This window comes from Netta rufina, assembly GCF_964035555.1.
Source record: "Netta rufina genome assembly, chromosome: 22".
Taxonomy (NCBI): Eukaryota; Metazoa; Chordata; class Aves; order Anseriformes; family Anatidae; genus Netta; species Netta rufina.
Window position 1 is genome coordinate 4817599 of NC_140146.1, and position 21333 is coordinate 4838931.

Consider the following 21333-nt stretch of genomic DNA (forward strand, 5'->3'; position numbering starts at 1 on the left):
AGTTCCAATCTTTAAGAAACATTATACGCTTATTATACTTACATTAAATACATCAGGGTGCCTAGGCAGCATTTAGAACTGATAAAGGTGCTCTAACCTCAGCAACACTGCACTGAAATGAGGAAGGAAAACCCAGCTGACGATACAATGCTAAGAATTACATGGAGCCAACCAGCAGAGAAAAGGTTAAAAACAAAAAAGTATTTTGGCATTACAAATATAAATAAATAAATAAGCCTGGCAGCAGTTTCTCTTCCTGGCCAGGCTTTTTGGAGTCTATAATAAAATGAAGTGTAATGGAGGAGAGGAGGGCAATGTCAGAGGGTGAGGGTTTGGGAGAGAGGTTGTTAAGTATCTCCCTCTCCTCAGCTGTGTTTACTCCATTTACAGGACCCCAGGTGATTGATAGACAAAAGAAAAGCAAGCAGATAGTAACCCCCCTCCGGGAGCATCAGTAAAGAGGATAACTCCCGACATCATCCAGAGCCCCAAACTCTCCTCAGGCCACTTGTAATTAAAAGGACAGAGCAAGATATGCAAACCAGAGAAAAAGTAAAAGAGGAATTTTTTTATTTATTATTAACATTTTGTTGGAACAGTAGAGTGCAATAAGGACTCTCAGAGCCGTTAAAAGTCGTCGGGTGACCTGCAGACCCCTATTTCCCAGAGCCTTGTATAAAATTGAATTTTTTAAACATAAATTACACGTAATGACGACACTGTAAAAACTAACAGTAATGGAAAGCTGTGCTGTATTTCATTAGCCTGTATTATTCCGTGCCACCTGATCCAGCCGGGCCTTGTTTATGAGTTAGTGTGTTAGCAGATGCCGATGGAAGCATTTGCTTCGACCTTGCTCTTCTCATTGGGGCATGAAATTACGACGGCAGCACCTTGATATTACAGCCATAAATACAGTAAACTGCAAATTTAAGCCAACGGCTCCTATTGTCTCCGAACATAAAGCTGATCGGTATTTATTTAAAAGGAGAACGAAAAAAAATATTATATATCACCTTGTTTATGGGTCCAGTCCCCCCCCCCCTAATCTGCCTTATTCACTTGGTTAAATACTAAACAAACAAACTAAATCCTCCCTATTTTCTACTGATTAAATATTCTCCTGAAATGAGTATTGTCTTCAGAAAACTGGATCAAAGTACTTCCACTCTGAATAAGAAAGGATGACCTGCTTGCTGAGCATGTTTTGGAATGGAAAAAACAGGAACAAGTACCACAACTTTTCTTCTCAGTTTTCTATATTTGAGAAGTTCAAAATATACAAAGAAAAAGTTGCTTCTGGTCACTCTTCCGTGTGTGTGTGTTACATGTATGTACACGCACCCAAGAGAGAAATATGTTTCCGTCCAGTTGTTGCTTATTTAAAAATATCTCCCTCGTTAATACTGTTTCGAATGGAGGGGGAAAGGTACAGAAAAAAATGCAGTGAGATTAATGGGAGGAAAAAAAAGAATGAACAGGACTCCTCTGTGCAACAGAGAGTGGGGAGAATGCCTCATTTTCCTATGGGCATTTAGGGTAAATACCCCTGTTCACTGACAACATACCCACTAAAATTTATTAGGGGGGAAAAAAATCAAACACAAAGGCAAAAGGACATTGTAATATCACAAAGCATATCACAGCATAAATCACAGCATTATAAGTCAGTGCAAAATGTATTTCACTGGTAGTTTCAAGGCAGGGAAGATACAGTTTCACTTGCAGTAAGAGAGGTCAGGTCTTCCTCTTCTAACGTAGAGAAACCTCTTTGCTCCTTGCCCATATGAAGTATGTTATCTCTGTTCCACACAGGAATAAAGGAAGGCATGCCTTACGTAAAAGCTCCCAGTACTACAGTGTGTATTTCAGAGGCAAAGCACCAAGAGGAGAGTATGAGGAACAACATGCAGGACAAAATCGCTGGATAATGGGACTCAGACCCAGGACTCTGAAACGCAGAAGTCCTATTAGATGCAGTATCACAGCCTTAACAGGATTTGGACGCCTCATTTTTGAATTAATCTACAATAAACCTTCAACTAGCAGACAGCATAATTCAACAGGCACAATTTTTGCTTCACAGAAAGTTCAAACTACAAAAAGGGCAGCCAGCTACATGACTCTAAATCAAAGAGGACATGTCCAGAAGTCCTCAGAAACCTGAACTGCAGGACCAGAAGTTTTGTTACAAAGCCCGGTTAAATTCCTGCGTAACTAGGGCATGCAAAAACACATTGAAACTTCAGTCTTGGGTAGCTTCTTCCAAAAACTTGTCTATTACAGAGCCATTCTAGGAATACCACGATCAGCAAAAAAAAGAGAGAAGAAATGAGTCTTTCTGTAACATAAATACAGATCTCTCCTTCTAAAAATAGGGGGAAATTTCCTTCTATCATCATCTACAAGTCTCTTGCCCGCAGCCTTTCCTTTCAATTATCATACAAGCAGAAGAACAGTATCTGATAGAAAGCCTCTTTTGAGTGGGCATTGGTAGAGAAGATGTCTGCACCTGCCTGTGACACACTAGTGATGAGGAGACAGCACACAGAGCTGAGTTGGAAGCCAATTTTTAACAGGGGAATGCAGGACATCCAATTCAGCCAGCACATGATGTAGGAATACTACGTGGAGAACAAAAACCTCTGCATATTGTGAATGATTTTAAATGAATATCTACCTCAGGGTTTGAAGGCTTTGAAGACTCCATGCCAAGATGCCAATTCTGGGGTAATTTATCAGGAATGGAATATTACCAAAGCTCTGTCATTTGTTTAAAAGAAGCCTGCATAGGGCAGAAAATCCAGATAATGGAAGAGACGCTACTCTAGTAACCATAGTGCTGTCATAATTTGTTACCACAACTGACAACCTCCCTAGAAATAAAGCTATGCATTCAGAGAAAACAAACATTAGATACACCAAACAGGTAAGTTTCCAAGCATACCCCAGCCTGTGATCTGCAAATGTTATTCCTGCAGAGAAACAAGTCTCATGGTGATGGTTCCTGATCCTCATTACTGGTATATTATAAAACTCCTTAGAGGCTCCAAAAGGCATTCACTGCACCAGGCACTGTGCAGAAACAGAGTAGAAGGCAGCCAGAGCCAAAGCCTTACCAGTTCATGTGAATGAGACAGGCTGGAAGGAAGAACACTGCATGCATAAATGAAGCAACTTAACCACAGTACACAGCAGGTCTATGAAACTCCCCTTCTATTAAATTGAAAAACTGCAACAAAAAAGCATTCTATAAATGTGAAAAGATATGTATTTCTTCTACAGGTTCATTTCCAAAAGTAGAACAGTTTGGAAGACAGTACTTAACTTCAAAAACCTAGTAACCAGACTTTATTAACAAAACTTACCGCAGATTTTAAAAATAGCAATCTCAGAAAACGTTTGTGCTTCATATACATTTACTTTATGTGAAAGAAAAATATTTTGTTAAACAGCTTGTTGAGCAATAGTAACAAAACGATTGGCCTTTGGCTACTCTTTGATCTGTGATAATATCTTTAGGAGCTTTTTAAGGGGAAAGCAAGAGGTTGTCTTAAATTCGGGAAAGGTAAAACACTGGCAGTATAAGAGTTTTGGTTTTGATCTGCCTTCAGAACTCCAATTTTAAACTGTATTTCCAACTCAAATGAAACAACTTGAACTAGCATGTCACAAGAATTCTGGCACTGAAGTAGAAGGAGCCAGCGTGGAAGATCTGAAGGCAACCAGACAGCTGCAACACCAACATCTTTGTTATTGCAGCAAAGAACCACCAAGCCTTTCAGGGGCACAAGCCCAAGTATGGCCCCTATTAGATCTGACCTAGAAAACTGGCACTAATGTGAACTAACTCCAGATTAGAAGCCACTGACTAGAACAGAGTGGTGTGAAATTCTAGAAGCAGACTCTTTTTTTTCCCCAACTCTGAGTTCAAAAGAAAGTAATTGTGGATGAGAACAGCACATTCAAGCCACCATAAGGAATTCTTTAACCACATTTGTCATGATATCCAAAGGATGACCTCATTTTATATACAAGAATGAAAAAATCTGTCCTGATGCACCGTTCACAGTTCTTTATATTACTCTGGAATTACAGATTGCCCTAAACACCCACTAACAAGTGCATGTGCACATTTCTTACCTTAGACAATACCCATCAGCGTACCCTCTACAGGCTAAGATGGACTGCAATGTAAGGAGCAACTTGCCTTGATGTTGTTTATTTCCTCTTCTACTGTTAAAACTTTTAGCTTTAGAAAGGAACAGAACAAACCCATTAGTCTAGACTGATCACATGAAAAATCATACAGAGGGTATACTTAAGGAACTTCCAGCTTTTGAAGAAGACACAGAATGGAAACGCTGAATATGCAGCACAACAGAGCTGCTGTGCCCTCTGTCAGAAAGCATTGCTCTAAGGAGCACTGAGAACAGTACCTACAGCTGCACGTTCCTAAGAAAATGGGTAAATATATGGAAGTATGAATGAGAAAATATATGGAAATGTAATGAAACGAGTAGCCAAAAAGAAATGAGTAGCCACGAATGCAGAAATCTAAGTGCTTTTTCGGACAGACATTTTCTTCACAACCTCATAGAGTGACTTTGCTTCTGTAACCCAGTTTCTATGAAGTGGAATCGATGTTAGACACCTAGGAGTCAGGTATCACAGCACTGAGAAGATAAGCACAATTAAGAAAAATACATCTAAGTACTACATATTTGATTATTATGGCACAAACGTTTCAGGTAAATCCGGTTTGCGTTTCCCCCAGAAAGACACAGACACTAGCACACTATTATAAAAAGACATGTCAGCAAGTATTCATTACAGATTATAAATCACCCTCGTTCTTCTTTCTTTTGTTTTAGAGAAATTTTTTTACATGCCATTAAAATATTGTTTGCTGAATGCTACTACAAAGCTAGCCACCTGTAAAATTAAAGGCTGATGCTGCCAATAAGTGTTGAAATACCTTCTGTTTAAAAGGCAAACCTACTTTGTAATTTTTAACACAACTGTATAAATATTTCTCCACCCACCCTTCACAATTTTGTTGGTTACACTGCGTCCATTTAGACAACAACCATCTATGTCATCATACAGGATGTTAATCTTGGGTGGAGAAGAAAGGAACAATAGCAAATGAACTTTTAAGAAACCAAGATTATACATTCAAGCAGGGACCTTCACGATAAAAGAAGAGCGAAGACAAAAAACATTAGGGGACAAGTCAACAAAACAGCAGAATAGTTTCAAAAGCTCATTTTTCATCTTTTGGATTGTTTATTGTTATTTTTTTCTCCCCATGTGCCTTCAGCAGCTCTTCAGAGTTCTGGAGAAAATTAAAGGAGTCTGGATAAAACGCCCAAAGGACAACTAATGCTAACAATACTAAAAATAACGAGGTTAAGTGGTGGAAAAAACTATGGTGACCACACACGGAGAACTGGAGTGGTAAGGTACAAAAGGAGTTTCATCATTGCTCCCTCAGGACATGCACAGAACATACTAACTGCTTCTAGTTCTCTAGGGTTCCGATTACCATGCCAAACACACCTCCAAACACACCTTATTAGTATAATAAAAAGCCTCTACACATTTGGGTTCTATTCCCAGCCTTGCTATTGACCTTGGGTAGGTCACTTAACCTCCATCTGCCTCAGTTTCTACATTTGTAAAACAGGAATAATATTACACAACATCCTTTGTACAACGTTGGAGACTGACAGGACAATTATCATGTACAAAGCATAACTGATGGTTTTGAGAATCTATACATACATTATGTGTATTTGAGCTATGTAAGGCATTTGTAACTTATTCAAGTAACAAGTTTAGACATTTTTTTTTCTGCTTGCAGATCATCTTTGGTAACACTTCTGGATTTCCGCCTCACATCGAACTACGCAAGTACCCGAATTTGTGCTTTGCTTCGGCTGGTTGCTAAAACACCTGGCATTTCTCTGGTCTCCCTTTGCACAAGCATTGCCCTCAAAATCCAGTTACTGGGGTTGCACGTTCAAAATGGGAATCTCAAAGTACATTTTTTGAAGACTGCTCTCTTCCAGTGTCTCACAAAAGTTCCAGCCCAGGAGTAAAACAGGAGTGGCTACACAGAATTCACATAGAAACTGGAAGGAAGATTAAGAAACATTTGTGGGCATGTTACTGCAATATAACACAAGTCAGATCAGTAGGTGAGGCAGCTGGAGCAGCTGAAAAGCTTGTGACTAGTATCAGCACATTCTCTATGAGGATACCCGTTGGAGCTCCAGGGTCAGGGGATATCCCCTAAACAAAGGAATCACCTCACAAATAAAAAGAGAGTGAAGAAAAACGGGAAGATATGTCCTTCTGGGCACTACCTAAGAATGCGTCTCCTCTACGGAATGCCAAAATGGGAATCAATATCATTACAAGGAGCTACTCACAGAGTCAGGGTGAGCGATGAAGGGCCACGGACACACTTTGCAGATCCCCATCTGTCCATCTAAATCTGCAAACTATGGCCCCAAGGCACAGGATTCAGGCCAGGCCTCAATGGCACGCTACTGCAGGGAAAGGTGCTGTCTGAGGTGGCATTTAGGGGCAGATCTCTGCGCAGCAATTTCAGCCCTGGTGCCTGAGGAACAGCAGCCCCTGTGTTCCCCAGTGCCAGGCACCCACCACAGCAGATGAAGTTCATCAGAAGGACTCCGATTTCCCCCCCATTTTTCTTTTAGTGCTACTCTGGCCTGCCTCAGGAGGCCTACCATGAAACAAGCTCTCCCTTTCTGACAGCACCTGGGGCCACGGGAGGCCCTGACCCTGCAGGTACCCGGACAACGGGGCAGGAGCAGATCGCATTCGATCTGACGGGGCAGGCGCCGGTGCCGCCACCCTCCTGGGTATTCTCACTACACACAGCGCCAGCCCCAGCTCCTGGGCTGCACACACACACACACACGCACGCACTTGCTTTACCCGACACTGAACTCACACCTCACAAACAAATTATTTAACTACTCTATCCCCCAAGGAAGCCGGTGATCATTTCAAATGCAGCTCCCTGCTCGTCTCTCACATACACGCAACGGCCTGATAGGTTAAATGCTGCCGTTTAATTACAGTAATGGAAGCTGCTATTTTTTGGTTCCCTTGAATTCTCTCTCGCTCTCTTTTTTAAACACATACAGAGTCATCTTTTAAACATGTATTTTATATTTCTGAGTTTAACAGCTGCATTCTCCTGGTTACTTGAAGTGCAGGAGCAATGGTATTCTGATACTCCTCACCTCCGAGCAGCTTACCTTTTAAATAAAAAGAAGACAGGCTGGGGGAGACGCTGGAGGAAGGAGACATGCGAGTGCCGCAGAGGCCAGCCTGCCCCTCCATTTAACTTGGATGGTTTGCATTGGTTTTGTTGAATACAACCAGCTCAACCCCCACGCCCCAAAGCAGCTGGGGCCTGGGGAGGATAAACATGGGAGTGTTTTGAGTAATTTTACTGAAAATGCAACATCAGTTCACCACACGGTGTAGCACAGAATGGTTATCTATTTATGGGACTGGGAGTCGGGATTATCTCGGATCTAACTGTTCCTGATGCCTCTGACTCAGTTTCCCCCATCTAGAATGGAGATGGTAATTCCTCTGGCTTCCCACTAAAGTCTGGAGTTTGTGAATTGCTGGGAGAACATAGAGGTCTAACCGAGAAAAGAAAATGTAAATAGAAGGACATGAAATGAATCTTATCATCTTACCATTCCACAAAAGGTTCTGCAAGCCTTAGTCAGTTAATATTTGTAGAGTACTTCGAATTTGCAAAGTGGTATACAAATATGAAATGCATATTTGTTAAATTCTTGAGCATGCTGCAAAACACTTTTTTTTTTTTTTTTGGTTTTGTTTTCTCTCCACTGAATTCAGGGAGGGGGCTGCAGGTGGCCACAGACTAGAGGGCTTTATGCTTAGTTATTAATGAAGAAAGACACATAACGTGTATTACCTGGGTAGCACATGATCTATTTGTGGATTTTACATTTTGCATTGCATGGCAATTGGAAAAAATCTACAAGCAAGGACTAAGTACATCTAAGTAAAAACAAATTGTTACCTATGCTAAGGCCACAACTCTCCTAGAAAAATACCCATACTACACCTGTCCTCAACTTTATTTGTCCTCTAAATGTGAAAAGCTTATTTATTTGTTCCGTGGCAGTTGGCTCGCGATCAGCCAGCCACCCATGCAGAGATATTGCCCATCTTCATTCTCTGGTACAGATATCCACCGGTGTCTCTTAAGGATGGAATCTTAAAAGGTGAGGCAAGGCAGAGACAAAGACAAATTTAATTTTATCACCATAAAAAGGGACATTTCCACATGGGCAGCAAGGACATGAATATCATGTGTATGCGGGGGCAGGGGGGGGATTATAAACGCATTTTTGGCGAAATTCAATAAAGCTGATTCCACTGCATAAGGTCAGCAATTTACTTTTAAAAAATGATATGATTGCAACTTTTAATATAACCCATGTATTTGCTGCAAGATGCTCTAGAAGATTGTGTAATGTAACCACCCGACCTCTCCACAGGAGCAGAGATCACCCCATTTACCCTTTATTGTCTTGCTAAAAGCAATGCACATTTGCACAGTATGACAAAGTCAACAGCTTTTACTTAAGAGAGCCTCAGATTTCATTGAGAATGAATTCTCTGCTCTCCTCCTAGGGGAGTGGAGTCTCGCCTGGGCTAGGCTCTATCAGAAAGAATGAACCAAAGACTAAATTTCCCTTTTAGCTAAGGAAAGAATGACAGCCCTCCAAATTAAAATTAAGAGAGAGCCATGTGTAGCAGAAAAGTAAATAATGGGATTTCATGTTTGTGGGCACCCAAGACATAGTTTTAAGCAGGGTAGGAATGTTGTCTCAGAGAACCTAGAGAATTATCTCATACAGGAACTTATTTTATCTTTACTAACAGGAAAGTATCATTAGGTCTGAGATGGATTTCAGCAGAAGAGCAACACAGATTAACCTAATTACACTCCTTGTTTTAGCCCCAAGAGAGAAGGCTGTCTCTTTAGACTTAGAGTACCAGGTTCATCCACAAAGCAGATCAGGAACTGAATTCCTTCACTCGCTCCAGGAAGACTGTGGGGAAACCCTGGGCTGCATGACCATGAAGAGAGAATTATTTCTGTAACAAAAATATTTTTATCCAAACGAACACAGATTTCTTCAACTGTCTCAAGGTGAAGCTTGCTTCAAAGGTCAAAGCTGCAGGGCTGGATTAGGATTGCACGCAATCTGCCCAAACCGTGACATCCTGACATTCTCAAGTTTGCAGCTCTCCCCTCCCATGCACAACCGATGGAAGTAAATTCTCTGCAAAGAGTGGCTCTTACTGCAGCAAGAAACTCTGAAAATCACACATGCTGCAGCACCAACAATTACAAAACAAGCATATCAAAGCAGTTTATAAACATAGTTAAGATAAATCTAACTATGTCGATGATGCAAAAGTGGTAATTAAACCCATTTTAGAGACAGACAAGCTGAGAACAGGTAACTTGCCCACAACCAAGCAAGCAGTCTTATCTCAGATCTTCAACGTCTGTGCTTAGATTGCAGCTACAAAGGTGACTTTCTTTTGGTACTCTACATTTACTTTCACTTAAAAAACATGATAAAGAAATTCTTAAATTTACAGGTCACACTTAGCATGTGTGTTTTTTTTTGCCCATCACTAAGGTTAACAATTTCAGGACTCAGAATATAACCGACTATTTCAGCATCATCTTCCAGAACAGACTTCAACCCACTCTGCTGTAATCATATTGGTTTTTCAATGCTACCAGGAATGGAAATATTATTTTGACAGTAAACAAGGCAGATATGACTCAAAACCCACTCACTGAGCAATAGGAGTTAATTTTGCAAAGCCATTTTTTAACGGCTCTTTTGCATTACGTAGTTACTGTCAGATAGCCAAGTGAAGAGATACCATTAAGCTCATGACATTCTAATTATTTCTTAAAATTAAGCCTACGACTAATATTTTAGAGCACATACACAACTTCCCAGGAAGAAAAACAGTCTGTTTGAATTTATCAGTAATTTTCAAGCTACAAAACCACAGCAAACTTGATTCTGGTCTTTTCACTGGAATCACGGGGAATTTCTGTGGCCCAAGAGAGGCAGGAGATGTAGCACACTGCCCACCCAATGTACTCTAAATGAATCACCTCTCTTGTTCTGCAGAGTATACATCTAAATGGTTTGAGATCACTGTAGGTTGAGCCCGATGTGAGAGCAGGAGGATGTTACCGCTAATGTAACTTGTACTCTCTGTTACAGAACACGTAAACGTGCATTTAGAGGACATCAAATTTGAGAGTCTCTCCCTCAATGGCTTCCTCACAATGTCAGTAACATCAAAGGGGTGCCTCTTTTGTTGCACCTTCTCAATCTTTCCCATAGAAACCAAAGAAAAAGTCACTGAGATTTCCATGTTTTCAATAATAATTAGCAGAGCTTGAATCAAAGCCCTTTAAAACAAATTTGCTTAAAGCAATATCCTGTGAAGCTTAGTAGGCCTGAATTCTCCCTAACTTTTTTCTTCTCACTTTAAACAAGCCCAAGTAGGACTTTTTCCTCTCATGTTCAGCAACATACTAGCAGAGTTCAGAGCCAGCAGTCTAGCAGATTCAAACCGAACTTGCAAGCACAACACAGAGCAAGATGACAAGCTTCTTGGAGCTACCCAGTAACAACAGTGATGTATTGTCCTACTGGTGCACTTCTATAGAGGATTTTTTAGTTCCAAGTAGAGCTAGTTAACAAATGTCCAGCACAGCATTTTTTCATACAGAAAGAAAGTGCTCCTTCAAAAACAAACAAAAAACAAATTGTTTTGGAGAAAATTCAAAATCTCTTCCATTATAAATTACAATATAAAATACTCCAGCCTAGTCAATAGGAAAAAAAAAATCAGAGTAAAAAAATCAGAGTGATCTGATGGATGAATAATATTTCATCTGAAAAAGTGAGATTTTAAATTTTAAACCAAATTTAATATGAAAACATTTAAAAACTAAGAATTTTCAGTGGGGTAGAAATGTATTGTTCAACCTAGTTTCTGGATACTATTGAGCTACAAAAACAATTGTTATAAAACAATGAAACGTACACTGAGTACAATGCTCTTCTAAAATAAACTCATTTGTAAGCAAGTAGAGTTTCTATCAACACACAGATGCACACGTTTTCCTTAATCATCTGGCTACTCTAAACATTAACAGGTCGTCACATGGTTAGCTATGCCTAAAGTTATACCAGGTGTTTTTCTGCCCTCTCTCGAATCACTAGTGACTGGAACACGTCAAAGATGAGATATGAACAGATTTCTCCACGTAGATAGGGACTAAATAGCTTCCTTTTTCCAAACTTCCTTCCAAATCTTGAGGCTTTCTTTCCATTATAAAGATTTCCTTCCAAAAACCTTGACAACTCCAAAGAATTAGCGTACCTGATTCCCCAGGATGTCCTAAGGTCAATCATTTGATCTCATTTTGTTAACAGTGTTGCTGCAGGTCTCTTCTTGGCACACAAGCCAAGAAAATCTGTAGAGTTCATGACAAGTTCAGATAACACAAGCAATGGTAAAATTGATGGGGGAAAAGAGTCAGCATGATGAATAGGCTGGTGCTGAACAGCAGGTGACAGATATGTACACAGAAGACTGGCAGGAGAGAGGCATCTCCTTCACAGCAGATGGATGGAGAATCTCAATCACTTTCAGGAAGAAAAAAGAAGGCAACAAATACAAAATACAGAACTGTGGCAATACTTTCTGGTTCATGAGCACATTTATTCTTCTGGATTATGAAACTCCAGTGGTGGAAGTCTTCCTCGTATGTTGAACATTATCAGCATTGGGTAAACGTAGCAGAGTGCCAATAACGGCTGTGACGACTGATGGTGCTGGTTGAGACAGGAGCTGTTGGGAGTTTGTTAGCATTGAAAGCATTCATCCTCTGGGTCCCTGATGAGTTCCCTGAGGATACAACTGGATTTCCCCACTAAGGCAGGGTTGTATTGACCCAAAGCCTGGGGACAGGTGGCACCTAAAGAACAAACTGGTAGCAAGAACATGTGTAGGAGATATTTTTCTTTAACTTAAGCAGAATATTATGAGGTACATTTGCTGTCTTTCAAAGTCATAAACAGAGGCCTAAGCATCTTTAGTAATTAAATATCCCATAGTGCTTTTCAAGAATCTTAGTAAATTTTTTACTCGGTAATTACTTTCTCTATCCCTAAAGCTCCCCCTGCAAGATCACTTAGATAAAGTATTCTTCATTTCCTCTCCTAAAAAAGATGTAGTGATGTTAAACAGCCACTGTCCTCTACCTCAGAAGTGAAAGCTTTTCAGTGGAAAGCACGGCAAGATATTGATAACCCTATACACGCCATCAAATGTGCTCGATGCAAATAGCTGCAAAGTTTCAGTGGTTAATGGGTACAATGTACTCCAAGATTCTCAAATGAAAAGCATTATGAAAATGTAGAATGCACTCTGACTTTCCTTTAACCTGTACAATCATTTCCGTACATCTACACAAGCTGTTAGACATACTCTGTGCTGCCTGAACACCTGTTCCAAACTCCTGTAGTAATCAGAAAGCACACCCTGCCTGGTTCTAGCCATGGAGTGGACTTTCAGTGCTGAAGTACTCTGTTCTAGATGCTTAATATACTAAGTGCATTCTTGCCATTTCTTTTTTGAATCAATATCTGAATTCCAGGCCTCACTTGCAGCTTTGCATGTGCAGGTGATGAGGTCTACCCAGGCATGATCACAGAACGCTAATTAGACAGCTAGAGAACAAGTTACCCCATCTGCAAGTGCAAAACAAGGCAAGTGCTCACTCACACTATCGGCTGGGCAGTGAAGTCAGGTCTTCATTCCTTTTCTTCACCATCTCTTAAATCCATATCCTGCCAGCATGTCTGAAGAGAAGGGCAAGTCACCTAGCATTCCTTGAATAGTTTACACTTCTGGCCTAATCACACATTCTTTTCTCAAAACTGGTCATTTCTAGAGAAGAATGAGGTTTGGAGGGCCCTTGCAGTTGGACCAGATACTCAACAGCACAGATTACCAACTGTATTTTTTGCATGAATTGTCACTGGACTCTATTGGCTTGCGTTGTATTTTCTGCTCTAGGAAAAGCTTTATAAAAACTGTTCGAGCTTCACTGAGACATGTTAAAGAATTAATTACAAAGTAAAGCTGAAGGAGAAAATTAATTTTGGAAACACAAGAGGTTACTTTTCTTTTCCTCCCTTTTCTGGAAGTGGGGGAGGAAAGTTATTTTCATCTTCATGCTGGGGGCAGAAGCTGGGAGCTGTCCAGTCGATAACCTGGCCATCAGAACAAGGTTTGTAATTAAAAGGTCAGTGACCTGGAAAGCTAGGGCCTCACTCTCCGGGCTTCTCAGTAATGACGGCGCTATTAAATTAAGACTGTTATGAAATCAATGCTAAAAAAGCTTTCATGGTAACGAGATTCCATTCAAGGACATGCAAACTGCCTCATGAAATGGACTTAAATTATAAAAAAGAAAAGTAATAAAAGAGGGTTAAATTGAAATCTGCTGAAGAATTTACTTCCTTTAAAGCCCTCCGGCAGTAGGCTGTGCCCCCTTCTCTCAGGTCCTCAAGGTGATCCACCTTGGTTTCTTTGGCAAAGAGGAAAAGACAAGGGTTCGACTTCCAAGGATGCAGACTACAGAAAGGAGAAGAAAATTCAGCTGGTTTTCTACTGGAGGTTCTGGGGATGATGGCCTTTGTTTCCAGGGAGTCAAGTATCTTTGAGCTCTGGCTGAAAGGGGCACGTAAAATTAAATTATTTATTCATCTCTTCAGAAATCACCGCAGCCTGACAGCTTGACACTCGCATAATTTTCTGGAACTCTGATGCACTGCAAAAAGCTGTGCGAGACCCAAAAGAAAGCATCGTGTAGTAACTCCCTATCAGCCAAAGTACTGAAACAGATTAATAGACACAGGATGGAAAAAGACAAAGACAACAATTCCAACAGCCCGCAGCACATCTCACCAAGCAAGAGTCCGATTATTTGGGAAGCATGTAGCCTGATGTGTTACATATATATATACATACATATATGCATACATTGATACAAAGGACAAATCCAGGTACCAGCACCCCGAATAATGAAGCACCACGTGTGTTGTGCACTTCCACCCCAACTCTTTATCTTGCCAGAAGTTACAGATTCGGAGTACACAAAATTAACAAACCACATGAGTTACCGGATGGGTAGCTGAGCAGTACAGGACATCTGAGGCACAACAGTTAGATGACAGACACATTTCCACAAGGGTTTAAACCCCACATGTTGTCTAATTACTCCCAAGGCGCCGCTGATTCTGTGGCATGTCATCAGCAGAATCAGCGAGTTGGACAAAAAACAAACAGCATCTTTTTTTCCTTTCTTTTCTTTCAGATACTCTGAAGGGAAACAGCTGTTTTTCCCTTCATCTGAAGAAGTTCATGATAAAAAGGAGGAAATGTCATAAATTACACAAAATGCCAGTGTAAGCTTCAAAGAAAATGATAAATGATTCTAATAACTTCATGTTTCTCATTAATGCCTCTGTATTTGGGAGTTTAAAAGTGCTTAAGACAACACAGAAATCTCATCCAACTTTTGAAAGACCTTTTTACAAATTCAGGACACCCTCATTCTCCCAACTGTCATCAACAGATTCATCCCAGGTTCCTGAGAGCAGTTCAGCAACCCCCTGACCTGTGAGCACCCAGGGAAGCCTACTTTCAGCTGCTGCAACTCCTGTTTCACAACCAGCCCCAGTCCGACTGATGATCCTGAAGTACCTTTCATCTCCTACTCAACCAAAATGTATTAAGAACCTCAGTTCCTATATTAAAGAGCATTAAAAGAAAATAAAATTTGATTGGCATTTTTAGGAAAGAGATGCTTAAAAAAAAAAAAAAAAAAAAAAAAAAAAAAAAAAAAAAGAAGAAGAAAACCATAATTCAAGGCGGAACCATCTCTGTAAGTCTCAGAAGTGAGACTGCAGGACCTGAAAGCTCACCCACAGGTAACGCTCCAGTTCTGTTCCTGGAGGCTACAACGGCTGTAGCTGGGATAGCAGGAGGCTGCTGCAGGGCAGGGCACCTAGCCTTTTCCTTCAGCGTTCCCAGACACCTCTACAGCAGCAGCTTTCAGCCAGACCCAGTGGGCAGTCAGAGACCTCTCCTGCAGGGTTCCATAAAAGTAACTACAAAAAGCAAGTTCATACATGGTGTACATCTAACTGGCGATATGAAAATTCAGGGATTTGCTCCTCCACTGAAATTCTTCAGCGGTCCACAGGAAGATCAAAGCTCTCCCTTCTGCTGCAAGTTCTGCTGGAAGTAGCCTGGACTGAAGAAACCACAAGGGTATCTCTGTATAATTTCCTACAACGTTATTTTAATAGAAACTCTTGTAACCGAAATGGTTGCTGTACAGAAATTATTTTTTGACTGACAGTGAGGACTTCTCTAGCAGACAACACAACTTTCTCTAAAACGGGGATAAACGTTGTCATTGGGATGACAGTGACTGTATATCCAAGCAAAGCAGAAGCAGCCTACCAAACAGTACGACCCCCATTTACCCAGGACTGGATTTAGCCACAACACCTAGGTTGCAGGAATAATTGCCCCCATCTGCTACAGCACGTGCATACAGTAACAGCACAGACCCTCTGCTCTCGAGTACTGGACAGAGATCACGTTGTGAGCTCAGTGGTCAGATTCCATATGGCCGTATTTCCAAAGACCGCTGGGTACAGGCACTACTGGACCCTGCTTCTTCCTATCTCCTACTGTTACGTTTTCAAACAAATAATTAGCACAAAGGGAAGGCGGGCTAATTAACAAACAGGAACAAACAAACAGCTCTACCAAACCATTTCTGCTCTTTAGTAATTATTAGCCAAGTAATTCATAAGAAGTATTAGTCGGGCCACAGTTTCTCTCTGCCTCCATCTCCCCACCCTTCCTCTTCTCCCAGTCAGGGATTTATTAAAATTAAACAGATTAGATGGAGCTCCTGATACTAAAAACTGTTCAGCGAAGCCTGCGGTGGGGAAGTGCAGAGCAAACACCAGAGACATTTGTCTCTAAATTGCTCTAAATACCTTCTGCAAATGAAATTCTAACCCAGCTGTGTTGAGAGAGAAAATGAGGAATAACTGGTCATTGTCAGCACAGGAGAAGATCAGGCAGTTATAATATTGCACGATATACTGGGGGCTAAGGATCTCTCGGCAACAATAGATTTTGTATCAGGTTACCCCGGGTAATCAGCACAGCTTTTAGGCTCAGCTTTCCCTTGCTTCATTGCTTCGATGATAGAGTTGAAATCCCCAAGCTTTTATGATTAATTACTCCCCGTAGGTCCACATATTTCAAGGAAAAACTCATGGAGCACGGCGGCCAACAGGCTCCAAATTTTAATGCCATCCTGATGGCAAGGCAGGGCAAGCAACGTACCTAACTATGTGGCTGGAATGCTCTCTAACTGGCGCTAGGACAAGCAGGGAGATGAGCACATTAAAACTGATGGACCCATGAACTACTTGTCATGACAGCATTGCTAAAACACAAGACTGTGCCATTGCCTTCTAGGTCCATTGCTGTTCAAGATGAGCAGAGTGGTGTGTGTACTTAAACTCTCCTCATGACATTGGGTCTCAGGCATCTCAATAAACAGCTCATATCCCCAAACTTATTAAAGTATTTCATAGGCTTCCCTACTTTTTAAAGCCCAAGATCTTTAGCTTTAGAATTTGATGTACTCTGAAGTACTCATGACTTCACCATTTAAATGGGTCACTCCCCTCTGAAGTTTGGAGTTTGTATTTTCAGTATCATTCCAAGTGCTTAAAGTGCTCCACAGTGCATGTAATTAACTCCAAGGTATGATTGTCCTTATTATTTACATCTTACATTAAAGATTTAAGCAATAGGGTCCTAAAAAAAAGTAGAATCATATGGAAGGCAGCATAATATGGAATGAACTTCACCTGAAATGCACTCTATGTTGTTGAACAAAACTTTATATTAAAGAAAAAAATAAACAAAATGTAGTTCCTTTATAAATCAAAAAGTAAAATAAATTCTCAGTAGGCAATGCAAAAATACGTTCCACCTGTCTAAGACAATATAGGATTTGTCAGGATCTGTTCTTTCTCTGCTATAGAAAAGGACTAAACTCAGTCAGTAATTTACCATTTCAGCCTGAAAGTCAGGTTGACCCCAAGCTTAACCTTACCCTGATCTTGTTTACTTTTGCAAAGTCTTTCGCCCTTCATTCCTCTCCCTGGCTCTCTTCAGAAACAATCGACCTTTTCACCTAGAAGCTGGTCATTCTAAAGCCAACATCACGAAGACTAGAACTGGCCAGCTATTCCACATCTCTAAACCGTCCTCATCTCAGAAAATGTGCAATAATAGTTAACGTGAGAACTTCCAATGTGTCTTCTGTGTTCTACAATTCCACATCTGGTGCCAATATTGCTCTAGTCAGTATGGAAGAAAAGAGTGGTATTTCTTAAAAACTTTTTTTTTTTTTTTCCTCAGACAGACTACCTGCTTTGTTCTTAGAATCCAGTTTTCCATAGAAATACTTCTTGGCTTTAACCCTAACTCAAACTTCCTCATTATCACTGAGACCACAAACTTAAAGAGTCCATACCTTTCTTCTTCAGAAATGCTCTTCTGGTTGCAATAGGACTTTGGCGAACTCGTGGATTCTGTAAAAACTTCACTGCTGTCACAATCTGATGAGGGTAGGAGGATTGGAGAAACAGAAGAGAGAAAAAGATCCAAGTTAGGAATGGGCAAATTCCTATTTTACATTATGCATTTTGTACTGCAAAGAAGGCATCGAATCTAACACATGGAGACAGTCTGGAGCTGACACAGATCCAACTTTCAGAGATGGTTCAACAAGCATCAGAGTTTGTGGCTAAACTGTAATCAGTAAATTACAGTATTTCAACCTAGAAGTTTCTGTTTGAATTGCTCTTTCGGCAGGTTGACCTGTACAAAAATCTCTATTAAGATTCTCAGAAGTTTCTGTCATTTACAGTGATCTTCTTACCTAAGTTGGCTCCTACAGTTCATGGCAACCTTGAGACATCGCATGTGATCTGCAACATTAGACTCTTACTAGGAAGAATGATTCCTTTCTTTCTGACTTGAAGTTCCCTGCAAATTCTCAGAGATTAAGGCCTTTTCTGCCATCATTCCAACTCACTGTCAGCTATAAATAAACCTCAGCTTGTCACGACTGGAAAAGAAGCTACTTCCCGTGTTGTTGATCACACAACAAAAATATCCAAAAAGTCACTTCTCATGACATAAGTGGGTTGGTGAGTGGTTATTTTATGTTCCGCTCTGGTAGAAATCACAGATCATTTTTGTCTAATGACCGACTTCCTCTACGTGCTTCTTTAAGGTGTCATAGCACTTAAAACAAACTCACTTATCCAAACAAAGGATAAAGTCTGGGATAACACTGAACGGCATCAGCAACAATGGCACCGGTTTTTCACATCAGGATTTAGTGCCAGTGACAGGTATTTCCTTTTTTTGTTCGTGTGGTAGGTCAACTTTCCACATACACTCCTATATTGTTACACACATTATTACATGCTGCCGCACTGGTGAAAAACAGCTGATTCGATTTACTTCTGTACAAAGGCATCTGCTCTGATTGTGGCATCAGGGGGAATAATTTGCTTAAAGTTAACAGCACGTAGGAGATGGACGCATCTATGTGAACTACTGGAAGAGATGACTTCCTTCCTCTCTAGTTAAAAATAACCATGCATAAACAGGGAAGAGGTTTTTTCCCCCAAACAGAGGCCCGTGCTTTCTCCTAAAATGGCGGCACATGGCAGGCCTATGTTAGGTAGCTCTTGAAGAGTTTTACTTAAAACACTTTCAGAAATTCAGTTCCGAAAAGGTTTTCAAAATTTTTCACAGCAGAAAAAGAAAGACAAAATAGCATCACTATTGAAATCACCAAGTTTCATTTTGTGTTTGAATCAAAGCCTTCGAATATGCATTTCTGGTCAGAGAGCAAAGTTCTGATGGGTTTAATGGCACTTTCAATGTACTCCTCGGTGCATTCCATCAATGTTTTTTTTTTTTTTTTTTTTTAAATTGCATCTCTTATTTCTTTAAATACATTAATCAGGCTAGTGTAGGCAAAACGGATCCATTGGACAATGCAATAAACATGAATTATCATCTATCCAACACGCATAATGGCTTAAAAATACATAATAGCAGGTGTAGTTTAAATGATTAGTTATTACACCTGTGGTGGGTCTGATTCAATTGGGGAAAATCATCTTTAATAGGTTAAAAGGTTTAGATCACCAGGCTTCCCTTAAAGTGGCTGTAGAGAGGGTATGATGGAGTACGCTGTCATTACTAATTCATTTAAGAAAAACATGGGGGATACAGCAAAGAACAGCATAAACGAGCGAATCCAATTTAAACATCAGGTAAAGCAGAAAACACCTTTTAAAAAAGCATGATAAATGAATTTGGAAGAGAGATGAAATTGACATATTTATTTTAACGGGAATTTGACAAAGTCCCGGCACACTTCGAAGTTGGGAGGATAAAATGAAGGGGGTATTTTTCATTCTTTTCTTATTTTCCTCCTTCTTTTTTTTTTTTTTTTTCTTAAGTTTACATTCAGTAATTTTAAACCATAAAATACTACAGCAAAATACCCCACATAAAGTACATTTTGGTCTCATTTATGTGCACTTGATCTCTCTCCGGCTGAAACGCAGGTGACAGGCAAATCACATATTTAAACAGTGCTGATATTGCTACACCAGATGCAGAAATATGAAGCACACAAACTAATAACTTTAAGGTAATATGCTGAATAAGAAAGATGCCCAAACGAGCAGACCACCAGATATGCGAACATATCAAAACCACTTTCCCTCTAACAATAATTACTTGTTTGTTTCTTCAGGAACTCCTCAACACTCCCTCCCACATTTCGTGAGCGAGAGACACAGACACAAAAGGCCTGCAGACCTGAAATCCTGCAAGCTCTCATATTTAATTATCACTTTTTAAGCATAAAAAAAGCCTGTAAGAAATAAACAGTATTTTTCATTGTGCTATTTTAATCACAACCCTTTTAACGTTTTATTGATTCTAACTCTTTATTAAAACTTATTTTTGCCTTGCAAAAATGTAAACATTTCAGTAGTAAAATTCACTCCAAAATAAACTTCTATTTTATCTCTTCCCTGCATCATTTCCTGCATTATTCACAAAGTTTTTAATCTTAAAACAAAATAAAATTACAGGCAATAACAAACTTCATAAAAAAAAAAAAAAAAAGAACATTTACTCTTCTTTCGAATAATCCCACGTTTTTCATATTTTTGCGTTTGCGTTTTCTCCTGTAGGCTGAGCTGAAACTTCTTCATTTCTGTAATTCATCTTGTGTACGTGAGCCAATCTTCTATACTTACGAACCAATTTTGGCCATGTCAAAATGCCAATATTTTCAACAAACATACCCAAGAACGTTCCTACCTTCTATGGATCATTTTCTTTGCACAAACAAGGGCAGCTGCAGTCCATAATTTAAAAAACAGAAAAAAAAGAAGGAGGGGGGAAGATGAGAAGAAGACTTTGCAATCCTATGTATAGCCGAAAAAAAATCATGCAGCAAATAGCACTCTGACTCAGCTGGTAACATTGTTCTGTACTATTTCTGTTGCATTTGTAACACTTCTCCAAATTTTTCTAGTATTAGGACACTGCCAAATAATGTGCATTGTATCACTGCTCCGATTCTTAGATTGCCAGCACACACTGGCCAGCAAACTCGTTTTATCTAGCGGATCAGTTACATATTTCTCTTCATGAAAGCTAACATATTTGGGGTTTAAGAACAAGTTAATCCCATAAACTTGCTATCCCACCAGCTCTTCCCCTGCAGTGACATGGAAGGGGAACATATTTCTGGGCGTATTTCTGGGTGGTGGTGGGTGGGATTCCGCGGCAAGTCCTGTCCTCCAGTTTGATTTTAGAAGATGAATGCTACTATTCATGGATTATATTTGCGTCTGGCCAAATTACATAAATTCAGGCCAAATATTCTGTTCCAATGTCAAAGATATAAAATGGAGACAAGAACTTTATTGCAGATGTTGTGGGAGTGCAGCAGGCTGGTGAAATTCTGGGCCAAAGCACGGC

The 21333-nt window shown here is 40.1% G+C and overlaps 1 protein-coding gene across 1 annotated transcript in view; it reads right to left on the reverse strand.

Annotated features, from left to right (window-relative positions):
* PEX14 (peroxisomal biogenesis factor 14) overlaps positions 1–21333 on the reverse strand; it is a 77833-nt gene that overhangs the window by 23477 nt on the left and 33023 nt on the right. The window contains exon 3 of the mRNA XM_084300361.1: positions 17783–17867. Within this exon, the coding sequence (XP_084156487.1) occupies positions 17783–17867 (85 nt within the window). The remainder of the gene's footprint in view (positions 1–17782; positions 17868–21333) is intronic.